We start from the raw sequence: 20,010 nt of genomic DNA on the forward strand, positions 1-20,010 counted from the left end.
AGATTTTGGATTAATAATTTTTATCAGTTTTAAAAGTTTCTTTTCCTTCTGCAAAATACGCATGTATGAAATTCTTATAGGACATTTTTAGTTGCACATAATGATTTTTTCACCATGCTTAACATGTTTCTTACTTTTTTCTGTATTTTTTCTTTCAGTTCTGTGTGTGTTTATGTGGATGTGCATATGAGTGATGTGGAGTTCAGAAGCTGATACTGTATCTCTCCATTAGATCATGGGCTTGTCACTTTAAGATGCTTGGGACCTTAAGAGATTAGATGCTCAGCCTAGAGCAATCTAGCCATTCACATCCTGCTCTAGTTTCCAGTACTACAGAAGTAACAGACAAACAATGTTCTTTCTTATCTCTGCTGCTCTTGTCTCAGGAAACAACTTTGACACTTTCCCAAAGCTGTCTTTGATTTATGGCGGGGCTACCTAATTACTTCCTGACTGTTTTCTTTTTCTCTGCCTCTTCTGCCTGTAGGCCCGTCACACGGCTGCCATTCTGTCCATGGTGTCTTTCTCTCTTACTCTATCAACTTTAAGCTATCTCTTATTTGCTTTTTATTTTAAGCGTAATGGAGTTCCTTTCCAAGTTTTCAAGGGGTTTCTCTTTCCTTTCTGGGCCCTGTCGTGTTGCCTATGCTGTATACTCTTTTCATTCTAATTGCTCTCTATCTCAAATCTTGATCATGTCTCTCTCACTAGTGAGTCGCTCTCTCTTAATAAAGAGCATTTCTGAAGGGTAATTTCAAGTCAGCTCCTTTCTCAAACCTGCTGCTCTGATTCCTAACAGTACTTGTCTCATTTGACAGCAAGTTCATTAATATGACTGTCTCTTAGTTACTCTTGAGTTTTCCCTCTGCTCCATAACTAATTCATCAGGGGATCTTACTGTAGGTATTTTCATAGCATAGCAACTCCTCATCACCTTTTACTATCACAGGGAAGCTGAAGTATCTTCACTTTAATAACCTTCATCACCATATCTCACCTTAAATACTGAAATATAAACTTCAATGGATTACCTAATTATATTTTCTGTATTAACAAGTTTTAAAATACCTAATACATTCTTCTTTCCAACTAAGTCAAACAATACCAATCTTTAATTCAAAATATTCCACTCATTCTGTTTACCCACAGAATATAATCTAAGGGTCTTCAATGTTCTAGAAGGTTCTGGAGGCTCTACATTAATTTACAGTCTCATCTATACCTACTATTTTCATTCTTATGCCCACTGGGAAGCCACATGGCTACTCTGATATTTATTGGAAAAGCCAAATACTTTTCTTCCTTCAAATATTTTGCCTGAGATGCATCTATATTACCTAGAACAATATTTCCTCAGATCTCTGCATCATCTGCTCCATTTCATCATAAAAATGTCTGATCTTACAAGACTTTTAGAATATTTTAATTTATACATAATATGAATAAGGATAATGAGTTGTTCCTGCCTGGATGATATATTTGATTGTCAATTAAACTGAAAACAGACTGGTCAGGATTGCCTTATTTAACAAAATGTATAGGTAAGGAGACAGGTACCTAACAGCTATCACAATGCAGTTGGACAGGAGGAATACTGATGTGGGATTCCCCTCTGTATGCTGTGAATACCATTGATTAATAAAGAAACTGTCTTGGCCTCTTGATAGGGCAGAACTTAGGTAGGTGAGGAAAACTAAGCTGAATTCTGGAAGAAAGAAGGGCAGAGTCAAGGAGAAGCCATGTAGCTCCACTGGAGACAGATGCCAGAACTTTACCTGGTAAGTCACAGCCACGTGGAGATACACAGATGAATAGAAATAGGTTAAATTAATATGTAAGAGTTAGTCAATAAGAAACTAGAGCTAATGGGCCAAGCAGCGAATTAATTAATACAGTTTCTGTGTGGTTATTTCAGGGCTAAGCAGCTGGGAACTAACTAGCAGCCTCCTAACAACAAAATATTATACTGTTCTATAGCACAGCAGAGAGACTATAATTTGTGAGCATTCCACCTGTACATTTCAAAGTACCTAATGAAAGATGTTGACTGCTCTTGGCATTAAAAAATGAAAAATACTGGAAATGATGGAAATGTTAGTTACTTTAAGTTAATCATCATATTACATTGTATTATATATGTGTTTGAAATGTCATACTACATCCTACACATGTGTATAATTACCAAGTGTTCAAAGCTTTTTCCATAGTTCTCCTTACTTTATACCTACTTTCACTTTTATTCAATGTTTATTTTATATTTCACCATCATATTATTCTCAATAATATGAGCTCGATACGTTTAAAGATTTTGTTTTATTAATGAATGCATTCCAAGCTCATAGAATAGAGGCTGTTACACAAGGGATGGTCTGTAAATATTTGACAAACTAATAATTGATAAAATATGTCACATATAATTACTTGAGACTTTTCAAATGCAATTTCTATTTCAGTATCATTCAAATGTGATCAACACAGATCTTGATATATTACTCTAACTTATTTAGATAACCTTATGTTCAAAACTGCTCTCAAGTATATTCACTTTTGACATCTGCAATTCATTTCAAAATGCACTCTAATGCTTTCTTTGTAAGAGTTACAGCAAATGGGAAAGGCAGTGCTCTAAAACATGAGCAAATCTCTACAGCTGCCCCTACTATTTGCCACCTATTGGTGGGGACTGGATAGTAATAAATGGAGGTGCAGGGAGAATAGATATTAAAAATTATGTATTCTTTTGTCCTTAAGAAGCTCATATTCTTTATCATCTCTTCTAAAAAAGGACAAATGTTGATGCTTCCACCTAATGACAGAAATTATTCTGAAATAATGGAATAAAGTTTGGTTTTTTAAAGAAAAATCTGCTAAAAGTCGAGTCTACTATTCTTGATCAGTTAGTACTATTTGACCCCACTCTCCTGACTCACTCAGTCCACATCAGCAAGGATTAAAGTCTGCTGTAAACTCAGTATTAGGAACTTCCCAGGGAAAAGTAGAATATATTACATTTCATTTGGAAGCAGATTAGATAAACAAAACCAGAAAATACATACAGCTTCCAAACTTCAGTGGGCAGGCATGCACATCCATGGGGAAATCTTCCAAATGCATAGGACATTCAGCATGTATTGTTAACCTAAAAGAAGAGAGAACATAACATGAAATACAGCAAAGATAAATGTTATTAAACATAAACTTCAGTTCCCCTGAACAGCAGTAGAGTACTCCTAAGAAACCCATGGGGTTTTGTTTGCTTATTTTCACTGAGAGTGAAATCAGTATGCTAATAGTGGATTAAGTGATATGGGGAGTTTCTCAAAGCAGCGGTCAATATTGCTTGTTTTTAGTTACAGCTGATGTGAATCCCACCTTACCAACTTTAGAAAAATTATATATGTGTGTGTGTGTGTGTGTGTGTGTGTGTGTGTGTGTGTGGCCTAATGGTACTTTCTTAGCTATCCTTTAATAAGCATAGAAACAGCAGGTCCTGACTCATTTACTCCTAATCACGGCTTCATTATTTCTGAAAGAATTCTTCCCAGCAGGCTTGTATATGAGCTAACCAATTTAAAGACTACATCATAAGGTAGAGAGATGTAGAAAGAGTATATTTGTTAAAGCTAACAGACAGAGAAAAAATAACCCTTTGCTGTAGAACACACATGTACACACACACATACACACACGCACACACATGTGCGCCACTCCAAAACAAACAAAGATAATGGAAGGAATCAGAAACCTCAAAGGTCAAATCTGGAGAAATTTCAACAGAAACATAAATTGGAAGGATCATGCTTAAATTCCTCAGTGGAAGTACTGATTGGGTATGGTTTGTCTCATATATATATATATTTCCATTATATATACATATATATATTTCCATTAGTCTGTTAAAAGAACTCATTTCAAGGTTTCCTTATGAATTCTTGTCAATCTTTTAAGGCTGAGCTGCCATTGGCCCCAGGAGTATTCTCGTTATATATACATATATGGAAATAATGCCCACACAGTAAACATTTAGAGTTGCTTGGCACCTTGCATCAATAGATTATTTTTATCTAGTCTTTATACCTCCTGTGTATATGGGAGACAGTTTCTGTCATGCTCAGGATATTTTAATAAGCAGAGAAGCTGCTCATCAACTAGAATTTTGTTCATTCTCCCAATACCTTCCTTCTTCACAGAGGCATTTTTGATCATGGTTTTATAGCATCCAGATTTTCCTTGGGACAATAATTCCTGTTTAATAGACTATCAACATGTCACATAGAGGAACTTGTCTTGTTTCTTGTCAAGGCAATAGAGAGAGGCATGTAAGAAATCCAATATATAGTCTTCATTACTGTTTCTAACCACAGTGCTACTGTAACAGTGTCAGTCAGCAAAATCTCAGCAGGTGCTAATTGACAGGACACTGTTGCCCAATACTGCTCCAGTTTGGTTGTAATGAGTGAGCTACCAGGAAGCATTCGTATTTACAATCAAATTATAGATATCCATACATCTAGGAAGGCATGGGAAGTTCAATGTGTAATTATTATCATTAAATGGATCATTGCTAATAACTTGAGCTATTCACAGCATTTTACAATTTCTAAAACACATTCACAATGAGTAATTGCATTCAAGTCTGCTCCTAACACTTTTGTAATAGGGATCCTGGTTGTTTGGAACAAAAGAGCATGTTCACTCTATTTGACCCCTGTGGCAGCCCTGTAAGAAATATGCTGGGAACATCATTATCGTCTCTGTTTTGGAGAGACAAATAGAAAGATTTTGTGTGATTTGATCAGAAACACAACACAGAAGACTAGAGCAAGTCTAAAGGTCTTGCTACATTAGCTACCTTCTGTCTATTAGAGGGTAAATGGCTCCTCAGCTCCTGGGGAATGTATTAGTCAAGTGAAAGAGGCTTTAAATTACTCGTGGTTACCTTTCAATAAACATTTTCTACATATAAAGCAGTTGCAGGAAAACATGAAGAAAATATGAAAGAATAAGACAAGCATAGGACATAATTATTGCCCTCACAGGGATTAACAGCATATGAGCAGAAAAATAATACCTATTTGACCAACCCATCAATACATAGCAGTAGTTGTGAACATTTGTTTGGTACAGAAATACTCTTTTCTTTTGCAGAAAAATCTTGAAGAGGCTATAATAGTATTAGTCTAAGAACACACACACACACATGGGGGGGAGAGAGAGAGAGAGAGAGAGAGAGAGAGAGAGAGAGAGAGAGAGAGAAGAGGAGTAGCTTAAGCTAACACAGGCTTTTCTTCTTTGGTTAGGTGGGATGAGCAAGGAATGAATGGAAAGAAAGATAAGAAAGTTATTATAGATCAGTTCTGTCCTAATCAGAAATCACTACCTTTGCATCTTGCCTTTGTAATCTATTTGTTGTGATCTTATTCTCTACATCCCAAAGGCTGCTGGGTAGACATAAAATAATTTCCGCTTGACATTACTCATAAGAGGCAGTATCTTGAAAATAATAATGTAAGTGGAAAGAAGGAACACAATCTTCTTTATTAAATCCTTATGGAAACTTTTCAGTATCCAACATGAGGAGGAGATTGCTCTGAGAAATATATTTCTCTTGTGACTTCTATGAATTGTGAAGTCCCCATTCATGCCTTTAAAAAGTCAGATTGGTGGGATATTACAGGCTGGCTTGAAAATTGAGGTTTACTTTAAGACACATGAAAAATTTTTTAATTATCTAAGTGTAGCAGGCTTTCTTGGACTGCCATCCCCCAAATCATGACATGGAGACTTATTATTAATTATGGATGATCAGCCTTAGCTTAGGCTTATTTATACCTAGCTTTTCTTTAACTTAAATTAACCCATTTCTATTCATCTATGTGCTGTCCTAAGGCTTGTTGACCTCATCTGCGTATTGTCCGTCCTGCCTTCCTGCTCCCTCTATGATCTGGCTGCCTGGCTCCTGACTAGCTAGCTGGCTCCCCTTTTCTCTCTGCCCACCAGCCTGCCTATCCCTCCTCTGCCTAGCTATTGCCCATTCAGCTTTAATTAGACCAATTGAGTGTCTTAGGCAGGCAAGGTAAAACAGCAACACATCTTTACTTAATTAAACAAATGCATCATAAACAAATGTAACACATCTTTACATAATTGAATAATTATTCGGCAACACAGACAAATGTAACACATTTTACGTTGTCAAACAAATAGTCTATTACACAACATTCAAGGGATTAGTTAGAACTGCAAGGATCCTTGTCATCATCAGCCTCCAACCTTTTTTTTGCTTACATGGCACATTGAAAATAACAGTCATGTAGGTATTTGCTAAAGCGCACACACCTAGATGTTCTTACTGTCTAGGAGGAATTTTTTTTAAAATGTATACATCCAGTCTCAGAACAATCCATAAAGTTCTCTGAAAGGAGCAGAGAAAATGAAAGAATTATTTTTTCAAGGTCATCATAGAAGACCTTATGAGAACAGGATCAGTCAGGATGAAGCTGAAATGGTAAGTAAGATGAAGTAAAGGATGACATTCCGAGGAATAATACCAATGCTAAGACACAAACCACTACTCTTGGATCTCTGTTAAACGTTATGGTATTTTTGCTGCATATTTTTTTCAGTTTTCATGTAAATTTCTTCCTTAAATATTTTATGCTTTTGAAAAGAATTTCATACATGAGTACTGTATTTACCTAATTTCTACCCCTACTTCTAGCCCCTCTAATCCCTCCTGTGTCTCTCCAACTCCCTCTAAAATTCATGATCTCTTCTTTACTTTTTATTATACACACATTTTACTTTAGTTATTATTATTATTATACACACATACATATAAGCATGGTCTCTAGGGATGAGTCCCCTAATAGATTGTCTAGTCCTAAGAGGTCAGCCCTAAACACATATACAAATAAGCAACACTGAATAATTCAGCAGGTTATATCATCTACAGATTTTAATGTAATCTTCAAAAAGAAAGATCAGAAACTCTTCAAAGTACAATACCAATATCATAGAATTTCAGTCACAATGTAGGATTTTGGCTGCTTTCATTTCTATGTAAATACCAGTAGTAAAGAAGAGCTAATCCAGAAGAGCCTTTCCTTTACTAGAGGCAGATACAGATAAAAATCCAAAGCGTTTTAAGGTCAAGTCCCTCCATTATTAAAATGCCTTCATTTTACTTGCATTGTGGCAGTCTGATTTCTTTGTTAACCAATCCTTTGCTTTAAGCAGAATCAAAGTCTATGTCCACTCAGAGTCTATAATGATCCTAGCTTATGTTCCCCTCTTGTTTATTTTCTTGGGTCACTGGGCTCCGGCTCTTTCTAGACTCTCTAATACCCGGGAAGTTGAATCTGTGTGCTGTCTAACCAGAGTATTCCTCTTTCCAATATCTAGATGACAGATTCTATTTTTTTCTTTTGCCATCTTGACTTTATTTGGTATAGGCTACATTTTAACCTAGATTTTAGCCATTCAACTAAGAAAACAGTCCAACTGTTTCCTGTTAAAACCAACCTGATATAGAGTTTGTTTGTCAGTACTCAGAAATCTTCCTTTGAATTTCCTTTAACCTAGGCTGATTACTAGTTTCTAAAGAAGGCCTGCACTAAATGAACTCTGCTCAGTTTCCTATTCTTCACCCCATAGACAATGAACTTTACTATACTTTCTTTTCTCTTATCACCTAAGATACACTATACCATTGATGCTATTTTTCTATATATTTTCTATTTATTTTTTTTTACTAAAGGTTAGGAATTCTTATCCTTTTTATGAATGCCAAGAGCCTAGTTCTCTGAATTACTAGACTTTTTCATTTATTAAGGTATATATTTCTATTGAATACTTGGACTTGAGGATTATGGATTAGATAATACAGAGCTTAAATATTTCTGACAATCTAGAAAACTGTGATTTATTTATGGCATAATATTTTTTCTCCCCAAAATTTTTATTTTTACTTTCTTCTTTCTATACATAATATATCCTGATTACAGTTTCCGTGCCCTCTACTCATCCCACTTCCTCCCCAGATTCCCTTCCATTTGAATCTATACCCTTTCTGTCTCTCATTAGAAAATAAACAGGTTTCCACTGGATAATAATAAAATATAATTGTGGTAGTTTGAAAGAAAACGGCTCCCATAAAGAGTAGCACTATTAGAAGGCGTGGCTTTGTTGGAATAAATGTGGCCTTGTTGGAGGAAGTATGTCACTGTGGAGGTAGGATTTGAGATCTCCTATGCTCAAGCTACATCCAGTGTAAAATACAGTTCACTTCCTATTGCCTGTGGATTAAGATGTAAAACCCTAACCTCTTTCTCCAGTACCATGTCTGCTTGCACACTATCATGCCCCACCATGATGATAGTGGACTAAACCTAGGAAACTGTAAGCTATCCTCAATTAAATGTTTTCTTTTATGAGTTGCCATGGTGTCTCTTTACAGCAGTAGAAACACTAAAACAAAATATAATAATAAAATATGAGAAAACAACACATCAGAATTGGACAAAAAAAACAAATAGAAGAAAAAGAGCACAAAAGAAGGTGCAAGAAATGGAAACCCACTTGTTTACATATTCATAAATCCCATAAAAACACTAAACTGAGTTAGGTGATGGTGATGCATGCCTTTAATCCTAGCACTTGGGAGGCAGAAGCAGGTAGATCTCTGAGTTTGAGGCCAGCCTTATCTATACAGTGAGTTCCAGGACAGCCAAGGCTATTACACAAAGAACCTGTTGTAGAATATTTTTCTGAGGTAGGTTACTTTATTTTATGCTCTGGAACATTTGCTTAATGGATGAAAAGAAGTGTTTGATTAAATAAAATTCGCCTGAGGCTGAGTCAGCAACTCGCTGACTGGAGCATTGTAGGGAGGAGCCAGGTGGAGAAGGGCTTTTGGGAGGGTTGAAGAGAAGCACAAGAACTTCTCAGGAGACAGGAGTATGTGAGCTAGGTGAGCTCCTTGCTATCCAGCCTCTCTGGGGAGCAGAATTCTACCTCAACCTTTGAATCTTGAGTTCTTTAGAGAGACAGATTTAGATAAGTTTTTTCGATAGCTTTAAAAGAGTCAGTGACTGAGGGAACAGATTTGCCGCAGGCTCATGAGGCCTAACTGTTACTGGTCACAGCAGAGTTGCAGTTGCTGACTAGGAGAGTCACTACTCAACAGGCAGCACCAATTAAAAAAGAAACCAACAGAAACCCTGTCCCAAAACAACAAAAAACCAACCAAACAAAACCCACGAAACTTTCACTCTTTCTGCCTAAATCTGCAGAGCTCCCAGAGCCGTGAAAGGAGGGATTTGATGGAAACATTCCATTTAGGGATGAGTGTGCCAAAGTCTCTCATTCTCTGCATAATATCTGGCTGTGGGTCTCTGTATTTGTTCCTATCTGCTTCAAGAGGAAGCTTCTTTGATGATTGCTGAATAAGGCACGTGTCTATGAGTATAGCAGAATGTCGTTAGGAGCGGTTTTTTTTCTCCTTTTATATTTTTCATTTTATCAAAGTAGAAATTATATCTATTTAGAACAGCAGTATTTGGTTTCACTCTAGATCCTTGGATTATTTAGTCTCAGGTTCTTCTTCACGTAAGTGGTGGGTTGTGGGTTCAATCTTATAGAGTGGACCTTAAACCAGATATTAGTACAAGCTTAAACCAGATATTAGTTGGTTACTCTTATAAGCTTTGTGTTACCATTACACTAGCATACCTTGCAGACAGGACATCACTGTCAATAAAAATGCTGGTGGCTTTATTGGTGTTCATGTGTTTTCTTTTGGTAATGTGCAGATAACTTCCTGTACCAAAGATGCTAATACACAGAGATGAAGGCTCTGTGTAGGCACCAGCTGGACTTCTCCAAGTTTAATCAGTCCTGTATGTATTGCCTTAATCAAAGGACATTGCTGTAAGTTTTGGGGGAACAGCCTGTTTTTTTAGGGTATCCCATGGGACCCCTCTTGCCAACATCTCAATCAGATGCAATTCAACCCCCATACTAGAAGCTTCATTTGGAGACAAGAGATGTCCAACTGGGGTTCTGACTCCTCCATTATTTGTCAATTTCATTTAGATTGCCTTCATATATATATATATATTACATATATATATATGTATGTATGTATGTATTTTAGAAAGTTTTGACTGTATTAGGTTTCAAAACTACCCCTCAAATGGTCCTTAAGTTTAGCTGTCTCTCCCTATATTCCTTCTCTCATCCCTCTCTCCTCTCCCCCTTCCCTCTTGATCCTCCCATTCAAAGACCCCCACATCTTTCCTAGGGAGATCTATCTGTAACCCCCATTGCTAATTCTATGCCTAACCTCTATAGTTCTATGGACGGCAGCTTGCTTTTCATTGACTTAAAAGCTAATATCCAGCTATAAGTGAATACATATCATACTTGTCTTTTGGGGTCTAGGTTACCTCACTCAGGATATTTTCTCCTGTGAATGTCATTCATTTTAATGGGGTATACTCCATTGTATAAATGTGCCAATTTTTCATTATCTATTCAGGCGTTGATGGACATCTAGGTTGGTTCAAATTTTTGACTTTTGTGACTAGAGCAGCAATGAACATAGTTGAGCAAGTATCTCAGTTAGAAAATGAAGCAGCTTTTGGGTATGTGCCCCCAAGAGTGGTATTGCTTAATTTTAAGGTAGATTGATTCGCATCTTCCTGAGGAACCACTACACTCATTTCCATAGCATACAAGTTTTCAGTCCCACCAGCAATAAAGGAGTGTTCCTTTTACTTCACATCCTATTGTAGAGAGAGGCTGCTTGTTTGTTCCTGGCTGCTCAGCCCTGAAATAATCACACAGAAACCATACTATTTGCAATATGGTTTGGCCAATAGCTTAAGCATATTTCTGGCTAACTCATATCTTAAATTAGCCCATCTACATTAATCTGTGTATTGCCACGAGGCTGCGGCTTACTGAGTAAAGTTCTAGCATCTTTCTCTGGTAGGGCTACATGGCTTCTCATTGACTCCACCTTCTTTCTCTCAGCATTCAGTTTAGTTTTCCCTGCCTAGCGAAGTTTCTTTAATCATTAACCAAGAAAAGCAACACATAGACAGAAGGACCTCCCACACTATTTCCTCTTTTCTGTCTAAATGAAAAGGAAGGTTTTAATTTTAACATACTAAAATTACATATACAAAACAGGCATCAAGCAAGAATTACAGTTTTACAATATTTACATCTATTTTATCTTTTATCATAACTAAGAAAAACTATAGCTATCTATTCTTCAACTCCATCAAAGACTCCAGAAGGATATAATATTACCTAAGTAAACAGGAAGTGCATTGTAAGCAACTTGAAAAACTCTAGAATTGATAGGGACATCTTGCTACCTGGACAGTCACCCAAAGTTCTTCTGTACCATTGGGGCATCCATCTGCAGCCTACAGGCCCATGGTATTTCACAGACTTTTCCATGGAGCAGGAAATTTTAAAGACAATTTTGTTGCGGGAGGTCCTCCCAATCCTCCAGCCTATAGCCGCTGAGATACCATAAGCTAAAGCTAGCCACGCGGGCGGCCAGGTGCTGGGGATGCAGCCCTGCCGCTCTAATTTCAACAGAGTGGCGCCCAGACGTGATGGACTAAATCCACTTAAAAACCTGAGAAGGCTTAAAAATAAGGGGGAGAGAGTTTAACACAGATTTTTGCTGTTTGTTGGTGGCGTGCTGTAGAGAGATTTCCTGATTCGGCAACAGCAGCAGAAAAAAAGCTGCATTATTTTAAAGTGTGGTTTCTTAGGACTGTGCCGCCAGTGCAAACTCTGGCTTTAAAGCATTTCAACTGCTTTTATGGGACTTGATGTTTGTGTTCCCGCTTGGGATCAAAAGGAGAGTGTTCTGAGACCGTGCCAATGGCTCAGCCGCAGCTCAGAGGCACAAGCAGCTCCACCATGCTAGTGGTGCAATGTGCAAGGATCAGAGGCACAAGGGGCTCCGCCATGTTGGACTGGGTGGGGCCAGCAGGCAGTACCTGTTTTTGACCTAGGAATGTCACAGCTTAGATTTTTAAGCGCCTAGTGATTAAAGGCGCAAATCAAAAGTGCTCCTGGATAGTAAAAAATTGCAGATTCACAATAGGACAGATTCAGACCACTAAATGAGTCACATTGTTGGATGAATGTACGTAGGCTTGGGAGAGAGAAGAAAAAGAATATAGAGAATAAAGTTAATGGTTTAAAAAAAAGGTAAAGTCTTTAAAGAGACAGAGTACAGGTAGTTAAGAGATTAAGAGAAATAAAGTAAAAATAAGCCACATAAAAATGGAAAATTCACAGAGAGTCTGGATTATGTACATTGTGTTTTCTTTAAAATTTTTGACTGTGAAGGAGGTAAGTACAGAGAGACATTTCATTACATGGTCTGCTAAGCTAAACCAGAATGGATATAAGGGTATTATGATTTCAAAATTTGGGTCTAAGGATATGATGCTTTGGAGCAGGTCTTCTTTTGTTTTTACAGAGGACCAGATCCTTTGGATTTCTTCTATCCCAGTTTGGTATGATAGACCACGCCCTCCTGAAAGGTTGATGTGAACACCCTCAAAAAATTACTTCACTCAACTGCCAACTGAGATGACCCTGGCACACAGGTTATACCATGAAAGACCTAATTAATGATGCCCCCATTCAGCAGGAAGCAGTTTGGAGAGAAAAATCTGCGCCCATGTTCCCAAAATATTGTTTATAAATGTTCTTTTACATTTAAAGGGGGATATGATATAGATATGAATAATTTGTATTAGTATAGATTTTTGCTTTATTGATAGAGATTTAAGGTCAATTTTGTCATATGTATATGCATATTTCTGCTATTGATTAAGATATTGTGATTGTGTAGTTCATTAAAAAATGTAATGTATAATTAAGAAATATAGATTAATGGATAATCATCAGTAATAGTCAAGCTTGTAGTCATGTTAGTTAGATTTTCTAGATATATAGAGATACATTTCAGTTAGATAGACATTCTTCATATCTTTCAAAGACTGCAGAATATGGCATTTAATGTTTTAATAACTTAGGACTTTTCATGACAATGAGACACTCTGCTCCTGGCAGCACCAATCTACTTCAAGAAGAAGATGGGCATCGAAGAGGATCCTTATGGAGTTTGATAGCCATTTGGGCAAGAAACTGTTCTTGCCTGGACTGTTGCATAAACTGGACAAAGAGAACCCACAGAGAGAGGACTGCTGAACTTGCCTAAAGGTGAGATGGTCTTTCGGGGTTCCGGACTCATGAAAGAGTCTGCAAGACATTCTTCAGGACACAGCAGATAGTGACTGAACTGTCTTTGGAATTTCCTGCTTGATGAAAATGTCTGCTGGAAACTATGGGCCTGTAGGCCGAAGATGAATGCCCCAATGGTACAAAAGAACTTTGGGTGACCAGGCAGTGAGATGTTTCTGTTATTTCTAGAGTTTTCTTATTTCTTGTTTACTTAGGTAGTATTATATCCTTCTGGAGTCTTTGATGGAGTTGAAGAATGAATAGAAAGTTATAGTTTTCCTTAGTTATGATAAAAGATAAAATAGATATAAATATTGTAACTGTAATTCTTGCTTGATAACTGTTTGCTATATGTAATTTTGCTATGTTAAAGTTAAAACCTTTTTTTGTTTAAACAGAAAAAGGGGAAGTGATGTGGGAGTGTCATATATCAATCTGTTGATTTCATTGGTTAAGTAATAAACAAACTGCTTGGGCTCATAGCTTAGAACATAGGTGGGTGGAATAAACAGAACAGAATGCTGGGAGGAAGAGGAAGTGAGGTAAGACGCCTCAGAGAGACGCCATGCTCCCGGCTCCTGGGCAGACACACGCGATGAAGCTCCGACCCAGGATGGACATAGGCTAGAATCTTCCCGGTAAGTGCACCTAGCTGTGCTACATAGAATATTAGAAATGGGCTAGTCATAAAATTTTCAGATAAATTGATTTTATGACTTTTATTTTTCTTTACAGTTGAATAATAAAAATCCCTAGTGTGTGTTCTACATTTTTATTATCCATTTATAAGTTGTTTGACAGATATCTAAGGTGATTCCATTTCCTGACTGTTGTTAATAAATTGTGAATATGGAAAAAAAAAAGAAATGGGCTAGTCCAGGTGCGAGAGTTAGCCTAGAAGAGGCTAGATAGAAATGGGCCAAGCGGTGTTTAAAAGAATACAGTTTCCGTGTAATTATTTCAGGTAAAGCTAGCCGTGGGGGTAGCCGGGTGCCATGGACACAGCCCTGCCACTTCTATTTCAACACAATTTCACCCATATTGTCAGTTTGTCAGTAACTTTCTTCTGTATCCTGCAGAATGTCTGACAGGCAGACTCTTTCATGAAGCAGGAACATTGAGGGGCACTCTCACCTTTAGGTAAGTTCAGCAGACATTTCTCCACGGGTCTGCATGTCCAGCTCATACAGCAAGCAGTCCAGGCAAGAGCAGTTTCTTGCCCAAATGGCTAACCAATACATAAGGAGCTGCTTCAGTGCCTATCATCCTCTTGAAGTAATTGCTGCTGCCAGGAGCAGATGTATCATCTCACTGTCATGAAAAGTCCTAAGTTCTTAAAACATTTAAATGCCGTATTCTGAAGGTCTCTGAAAGATTTGAAGAATACCTATCTAACTGAAATATATCTCTATATATCTAGAAACCTAACTAACATGACTACAAGATTGAATATTATAGATGATTATCTATTAACCTATATTTCTTAATTATATATTACATTTTTAAATAAGCTGGACAAACACAATACCTTAATCAAGAGCAAAAATAAACATATAACAAAATTGATCTTAAATTTGTATCAATAAAACAAGATCCATACCAATGTAAATTTCTATAGCATATCCCCCTTTAAATGTAAACAGACATTTATAAACAATATTTGGGAATATGGGCATAGTTCTCTCCAAACTGTTTCCTGCTTTTTGTTGGTCAAAGTATTTTTGGGGTGTTCACAGCAACCTTTGAAGGAGTCTTTGTCCATCAAACCACATTAGTCTGGAAAAAATCCATAGGTTCTCATCTGCTGTGGAAATAAAAGAACCTCTTTTCCAAAGTAACATATCTATCCTTAGACTCAAATTCTGAAGTCAAGCTACTTTTATGTTGGTTTAACTTAGCAGTCCATACAATGAAATGTCTCTCATTACATAGCTCTTTAACAGTAAAAAAAAATTCAAAGAAAATACAGTAATATACAGAAGCTAGACTCTCTGTATATATTTCCATCTTTATGTGGCTTATTATTCTTACTCTATTACTTTTTCTACAAATTTATTCTCTCTTTAAAGATTTGTTTTGTCTTTTAAAAAATCATGTACTTCTTTTTATAACTTTCTGTACTCCTTTTCTTCTCTCTCCCAAGCCTACATACATATTTTAAACTCACTGTATCTCATTTAGAGGTCTTTTATGTTTGAATCTGTCTTTATCATGTATCTGTAATTATTTTCTGACCAGAAGCGCTTCTTAAAATGCTAAGCACTTCTTAAAAAGCTAAGCAGCACTTGACTAGGACCAAGGCTGCTTTGCCTTTTGGCTCCACCCAGTTCAGCATGGTGGAGTTATGTTTATTGCCTCGACAAGTCGTGCACACCTCCCCAGTTCCAAGTATGTAGAGGGGCTATGTTGAGCCATTAAGCAGTTTTTAACACACTACTTACATTTAAATGCTCCTTGGCTAGACCTCCCGAAAGAGTCAGAGCCTGTTGTGCTGGTGAACCAGGAAACCGAAGTTTTTGAAACCATGCAGTTTTATTTTGTACATTTCTTTGTTTTTGTTTGTTAGTTTGTTTGCCACCACTGAATCAGGAAAACCTCTCTTAAAGGAGCCATGGCATTAAGCCATGCTTAACTCTGTTCTTTTGTGTCTATAATTCCTTTTTAAGCTTTGTCAGGTTTTATATGGATATAGTCAACCGCGTTGGAGTGCCAATTTGTTGTAGGGAGGCCGCTTGTTTGTTCCCTGCTGCTCAGCCCTGAAATGATCACACAGAAACCATACTATAGGCAATACTGTTTGGTCAATAGCTTAAGCTTATTTCTAGTTCATATCTTAAATTAACCCATCTCCATTAATCTGTGTATTGCCATGAGGCTGTGGCTTACTGGGTAAAGTTTCAACATCTGTCACTGGCAGGGATACATTACTTCTCACAGACTCCACCTTCTTTTTCTCAGCATTCAGTTTAGTTTTCCCCACCTAAGTTCTGTCTTGCTCTAGGCCAAAGCAGATTCTTTATTCATTAACCAATAAAAGTGACACATAGACATAAGGACCTCCCACACCAACATATTCCAAAGCATGAGCTGTCATTTATTGATTGATCTTAGCCATTCTGGCAGGTATAAAATAAAATCTTAAAGTACTTTTGCTTTGTATTTCCCTGATGAGTTAAGATGTTGAATATTTCTTTAAGTGTTTCTTGGCCATCTGAGTTTTCTCTTTTGAGCATTCTCTGTTTAACCCCACATTTAAAACTATTTATTTATTTATTTAACATCTAGACCAGTTTTTCCTCCCTCATCTCCTCCCAGACCATCCCCCTACTTCCACTCTCCCCCACATCCACTCTTCCTCTATTTCTATTCAGAGAAGGGCAGGCCTTCCATGGATAGCAACAAAACACAGTGTATCAAATCTCAGTAATAATAACCACCACTCTTTGTATTAAGGCTGGGCAAGGTGACCCCAGTATGAGAAGTATGGTCCCAAAAGCCAGCAAAAGAGTCAGAGACAGTCCCTGTTTCCACTTTTAGAATTCCCATAAGAGGACCATTTTTAAACTGGGTTATTTGTTTTCTGGATATCTAGTTTTTTTCAGTTCTTTATATATTTTGGATATTAGCCCTCTATTGGATGAGTAGTGGGTAAAAATATTTTCCAATTCTGTAGGCTACCACTTTGTCCAAATGATGATGTCCTCTGTCATGCAGATGCTTTTCATTTTCATGAAGTCCCAAATATTAGTTGTTAATCTTAGTGCTTGCATTATTGATATTCTGTTCAGAAAGCTATCTCCTATACAAATGACTTTAAGGCTATTCCCCACTTTCTTTTCTATCGGGTTCAATGTATCTTCTTTAACATTAAAGGTCTTTTTTTAATCATTTGGAGTTGAGTTTTGTGCTGGGTGTTAAGTACAGATTTGTTTGGATTCCTCTACATAAAGCTGTTCAGTTTGGTCAGTGCCATTTGTTGAAGATACTGTCTTTTCTTTAGTGTGCAATTCTGGCTTCTTGATAAAAATTCAGTATCCATAGGTGTGTGCATTATGTCTGGGTCTTCATTTTGATTCCATTGATAAATGGGCTTTTTTTGCCAAATACCATGCTTACATTGCTATAACTATGTAGTATGACTTGAAATTGGGGATGGTCTTACCTACAGCAGTTCTTTTATTATCCAAGATTGTTGAATTGTTTTAGCTCTCCTAGGTTTTTTTGTGTTTCCATATGAAGCTGAAAATTGTCTTTTCAATATCTGTGAAGAATTATGTTTGAATATAGATAGGGGTTGCATTGAATCTGTAGATTGCTTTTGCTTATGGCTGTTTCTATCATATTAGTGCTACAGACAATCCACAAGCATAGGAGATCTTTCCATGTTCTAATATCTTCTTCAATTCCTTCAAGTAACATATTATCTTAATCTACTTCCATTATTAATCAGAATCTCTTTCACAGAATCTCAGAGACAGAAAAGCCTTCAAGAAAGCATTTAGTTTAATTCCCTCACTGATTTCATATGTGAGTTAAACAAAAAGGAAGAAACTTATCCAAAATTATCTAACAATATTAGATTTCTGTCTCAGTGCTGCATTCAGAGCATTACTGTTAATCATCTATCATTTAAACAGTGAAGATACATTAGGGGCTTGCTATTATGCTGTCCACTTAGAGTTTACATTTGGCTATGGGAAGAAAATGGATAAAATAGTAAGTTAATTATATTGTGTATTAAAAGATGTTATACACTAGAAAGAAAAAATACTTAGATACAAAGTTTGGGACATAAATTAAAATTCCCATAGGGTATTTGGGGAAGAGAAATATTGAGTAGGTGGCATGTGAGTAAGAAATGGAGGAAATAAACAGTGAAAGTGGGAAGAGAGCAAATGCAGCAGCTCTGAGGCAGAACTGTGTTTGCTTCCAGGAATAGCAAGAAGGCTTCTACAGATATATTGGAGAGATTGAGGGGAGAGATTAATAGAATATAAGTTCTGAGAGGAAAGTGTGGTGCACGGGCTGGATCATGTACTGCCTTCTAGGACATTTGGTTTTCACCAGGTGAAATATGGATGAATTTTAAGAGGTTCATTGTGAATGTGACTCAATTTCACTAATGGTTTAGGATTATTCTGGTAGCTGTGCAAGAATAAATTAAACTAAGACAAGGGCAAAACCAAGGGGATGAAATCCAACACCCATCATTAGATTTAAAACTCTCAAAATCTGGAAATAAAAAGGCAATTTTCTCAAGTGATAAATGGCATGTATAAAAAAAAGCTAGCATTACACTTAATAGCAAAAGACTAAATTGCTCAGCCTGAAGCTCAGAAAAACTGTCTGCTCATTTTTGTTCGGTCTTTATTGGAGATTTTAGCAATTCCAAGAAGGAAAGAACTGTGGGTGTGGGGTTTCCAGTGTTGATATTCAACTGCAAATATAGTTAAATACTACTTAATCGTGCACTTTAAGAAAACGAATTGCCTGACTTATAAATTGTGTTTTTAAGAATCTATCTAAATATTAAGCAATGTAAACAGCTGGAGATAAAAATTGGAAAATAAAAATCAAAACTGACTTCATTTGAGGTGACAAGCACATACATTCTGTGTATGTCATTAAGATGTCACTCTTACCAAAGTGCTCTACAAATTCAAGACAAAAGCAAAAATAGTAACATGATAAATGCTAGTGAGGAGCTAGAAAAATGGGATTCGGATTCACTGTTGGAAGAACAGAAGTTGCATAAAGAACATAAATTACATAAGTTACATAAAGAACAACCATTATCATAAACAGTGGAAAGGTTCTTCAAAAATTAAAAATATAACTAATATATGAGTCATTATACCTGTTCTGAACATTCAGCATTAAAAATGAAAGCAGCACACCAAAGAGGTATCTGCATACACATTTTGGGCAATATCATGACACTAGTCCCAGTATCCAAGTTACATTATCAGTCTAGGTGTCCACAAATGGAGAAAATGGCAAGGAAAACTGCTTTAAACTCACAATAGAGTGTTCAAAGACAAAAGAAGAATTAATCCTGTCATTTTCAGGAAAATAGGTAGAACTAGAGATCATCCAGTTAGGAAAAATAAATCAAACACAGAAAGATTAGTAATGTATATTCTTTAATGTGTGGGAATAAATAACTTACAGCAAAGTAGAAGAGGATTAGTGGAGACTGAGGAGAGTCTGAGGGGTTGGGTTGATTAACGAGTATGCATAGGTGTGTTGAAATATCACATTGAGCTGGGCAACGGTGGTGCACACCTTTAATCCCAGCACTCAGAGCAGAGGCAGGCGGATCTCTGTGAGTTCAAGGCCAGCCTGGTCTACAAGAGCTAGTTCCAGGAAAGGCTCCAAAGCTAGAGAAATCGTGTCTCAAAAAAACAAAAAAGAAAAAGAGAAGGAAAGAAAGGAAGAAAGAAAGAAAGAAAGAAAGAAAGAAAGAAAGAAAGAAAGAAAGAAAACATTGAATAATACTAACAACTAACATGTACAATTAACAGATGTTTCAAAAGAACTTTAGGGCCAGGCAGTGGTGGGGCATGCCTTTAATCCCAGTACTCAGAGTCAGGAGAATCTCTGTGAGATTAAGGCCAGCCTGGTCTACAGAGTGAGTGCTAGTGTAGCTAGGGCTGTTAGACAGAGAAACTTTGTCTAGAAAAAAAAGAAAGAATGAAAAGAATTTTAAGAAATAAACATAATCTT

General features: G+C 36.8%; 1 protein-coding gene across 1 annotated transcript in view; it reads right to left on the reverse strand.

Moving 5' to 3' along the window:
- Window positions 1–20,010, reverse strand: part of Gabra3 (gamma-aminobutyric acid type A receptor subunit alpha3) — a 210,764-nt gene that overhangs the window by 42,739 nt on the left and 148,015 nt on the right. The window contains exon 6 of the mRNA XM_075957520.1: window positions 3,057–3,139. Within this exon, the coding sequence (XP_075813635.1) occupies window positions 3,057–3,139 (83 nt within the window). The remainder of the gene's footprint in view (window positions 1–3,056; window positions 3,140–20,010) is intronic.

Source organism: Microtus pennsylvanicus, chromosome X (assembly GCF_037038515.1).
Source record: "Microtus pennsylvanicus isolate mMicPen1 chromosome X, mMicPen1.hap1, whole genome shotgun sequence".
Taxonomy (NCBI): domain Eukaryota; kingdom Metazoa; phylum Chordata; class Mammalia; order Rodentia; family Cricetidae; genus Microtus; species Microtus pennsylvanicus.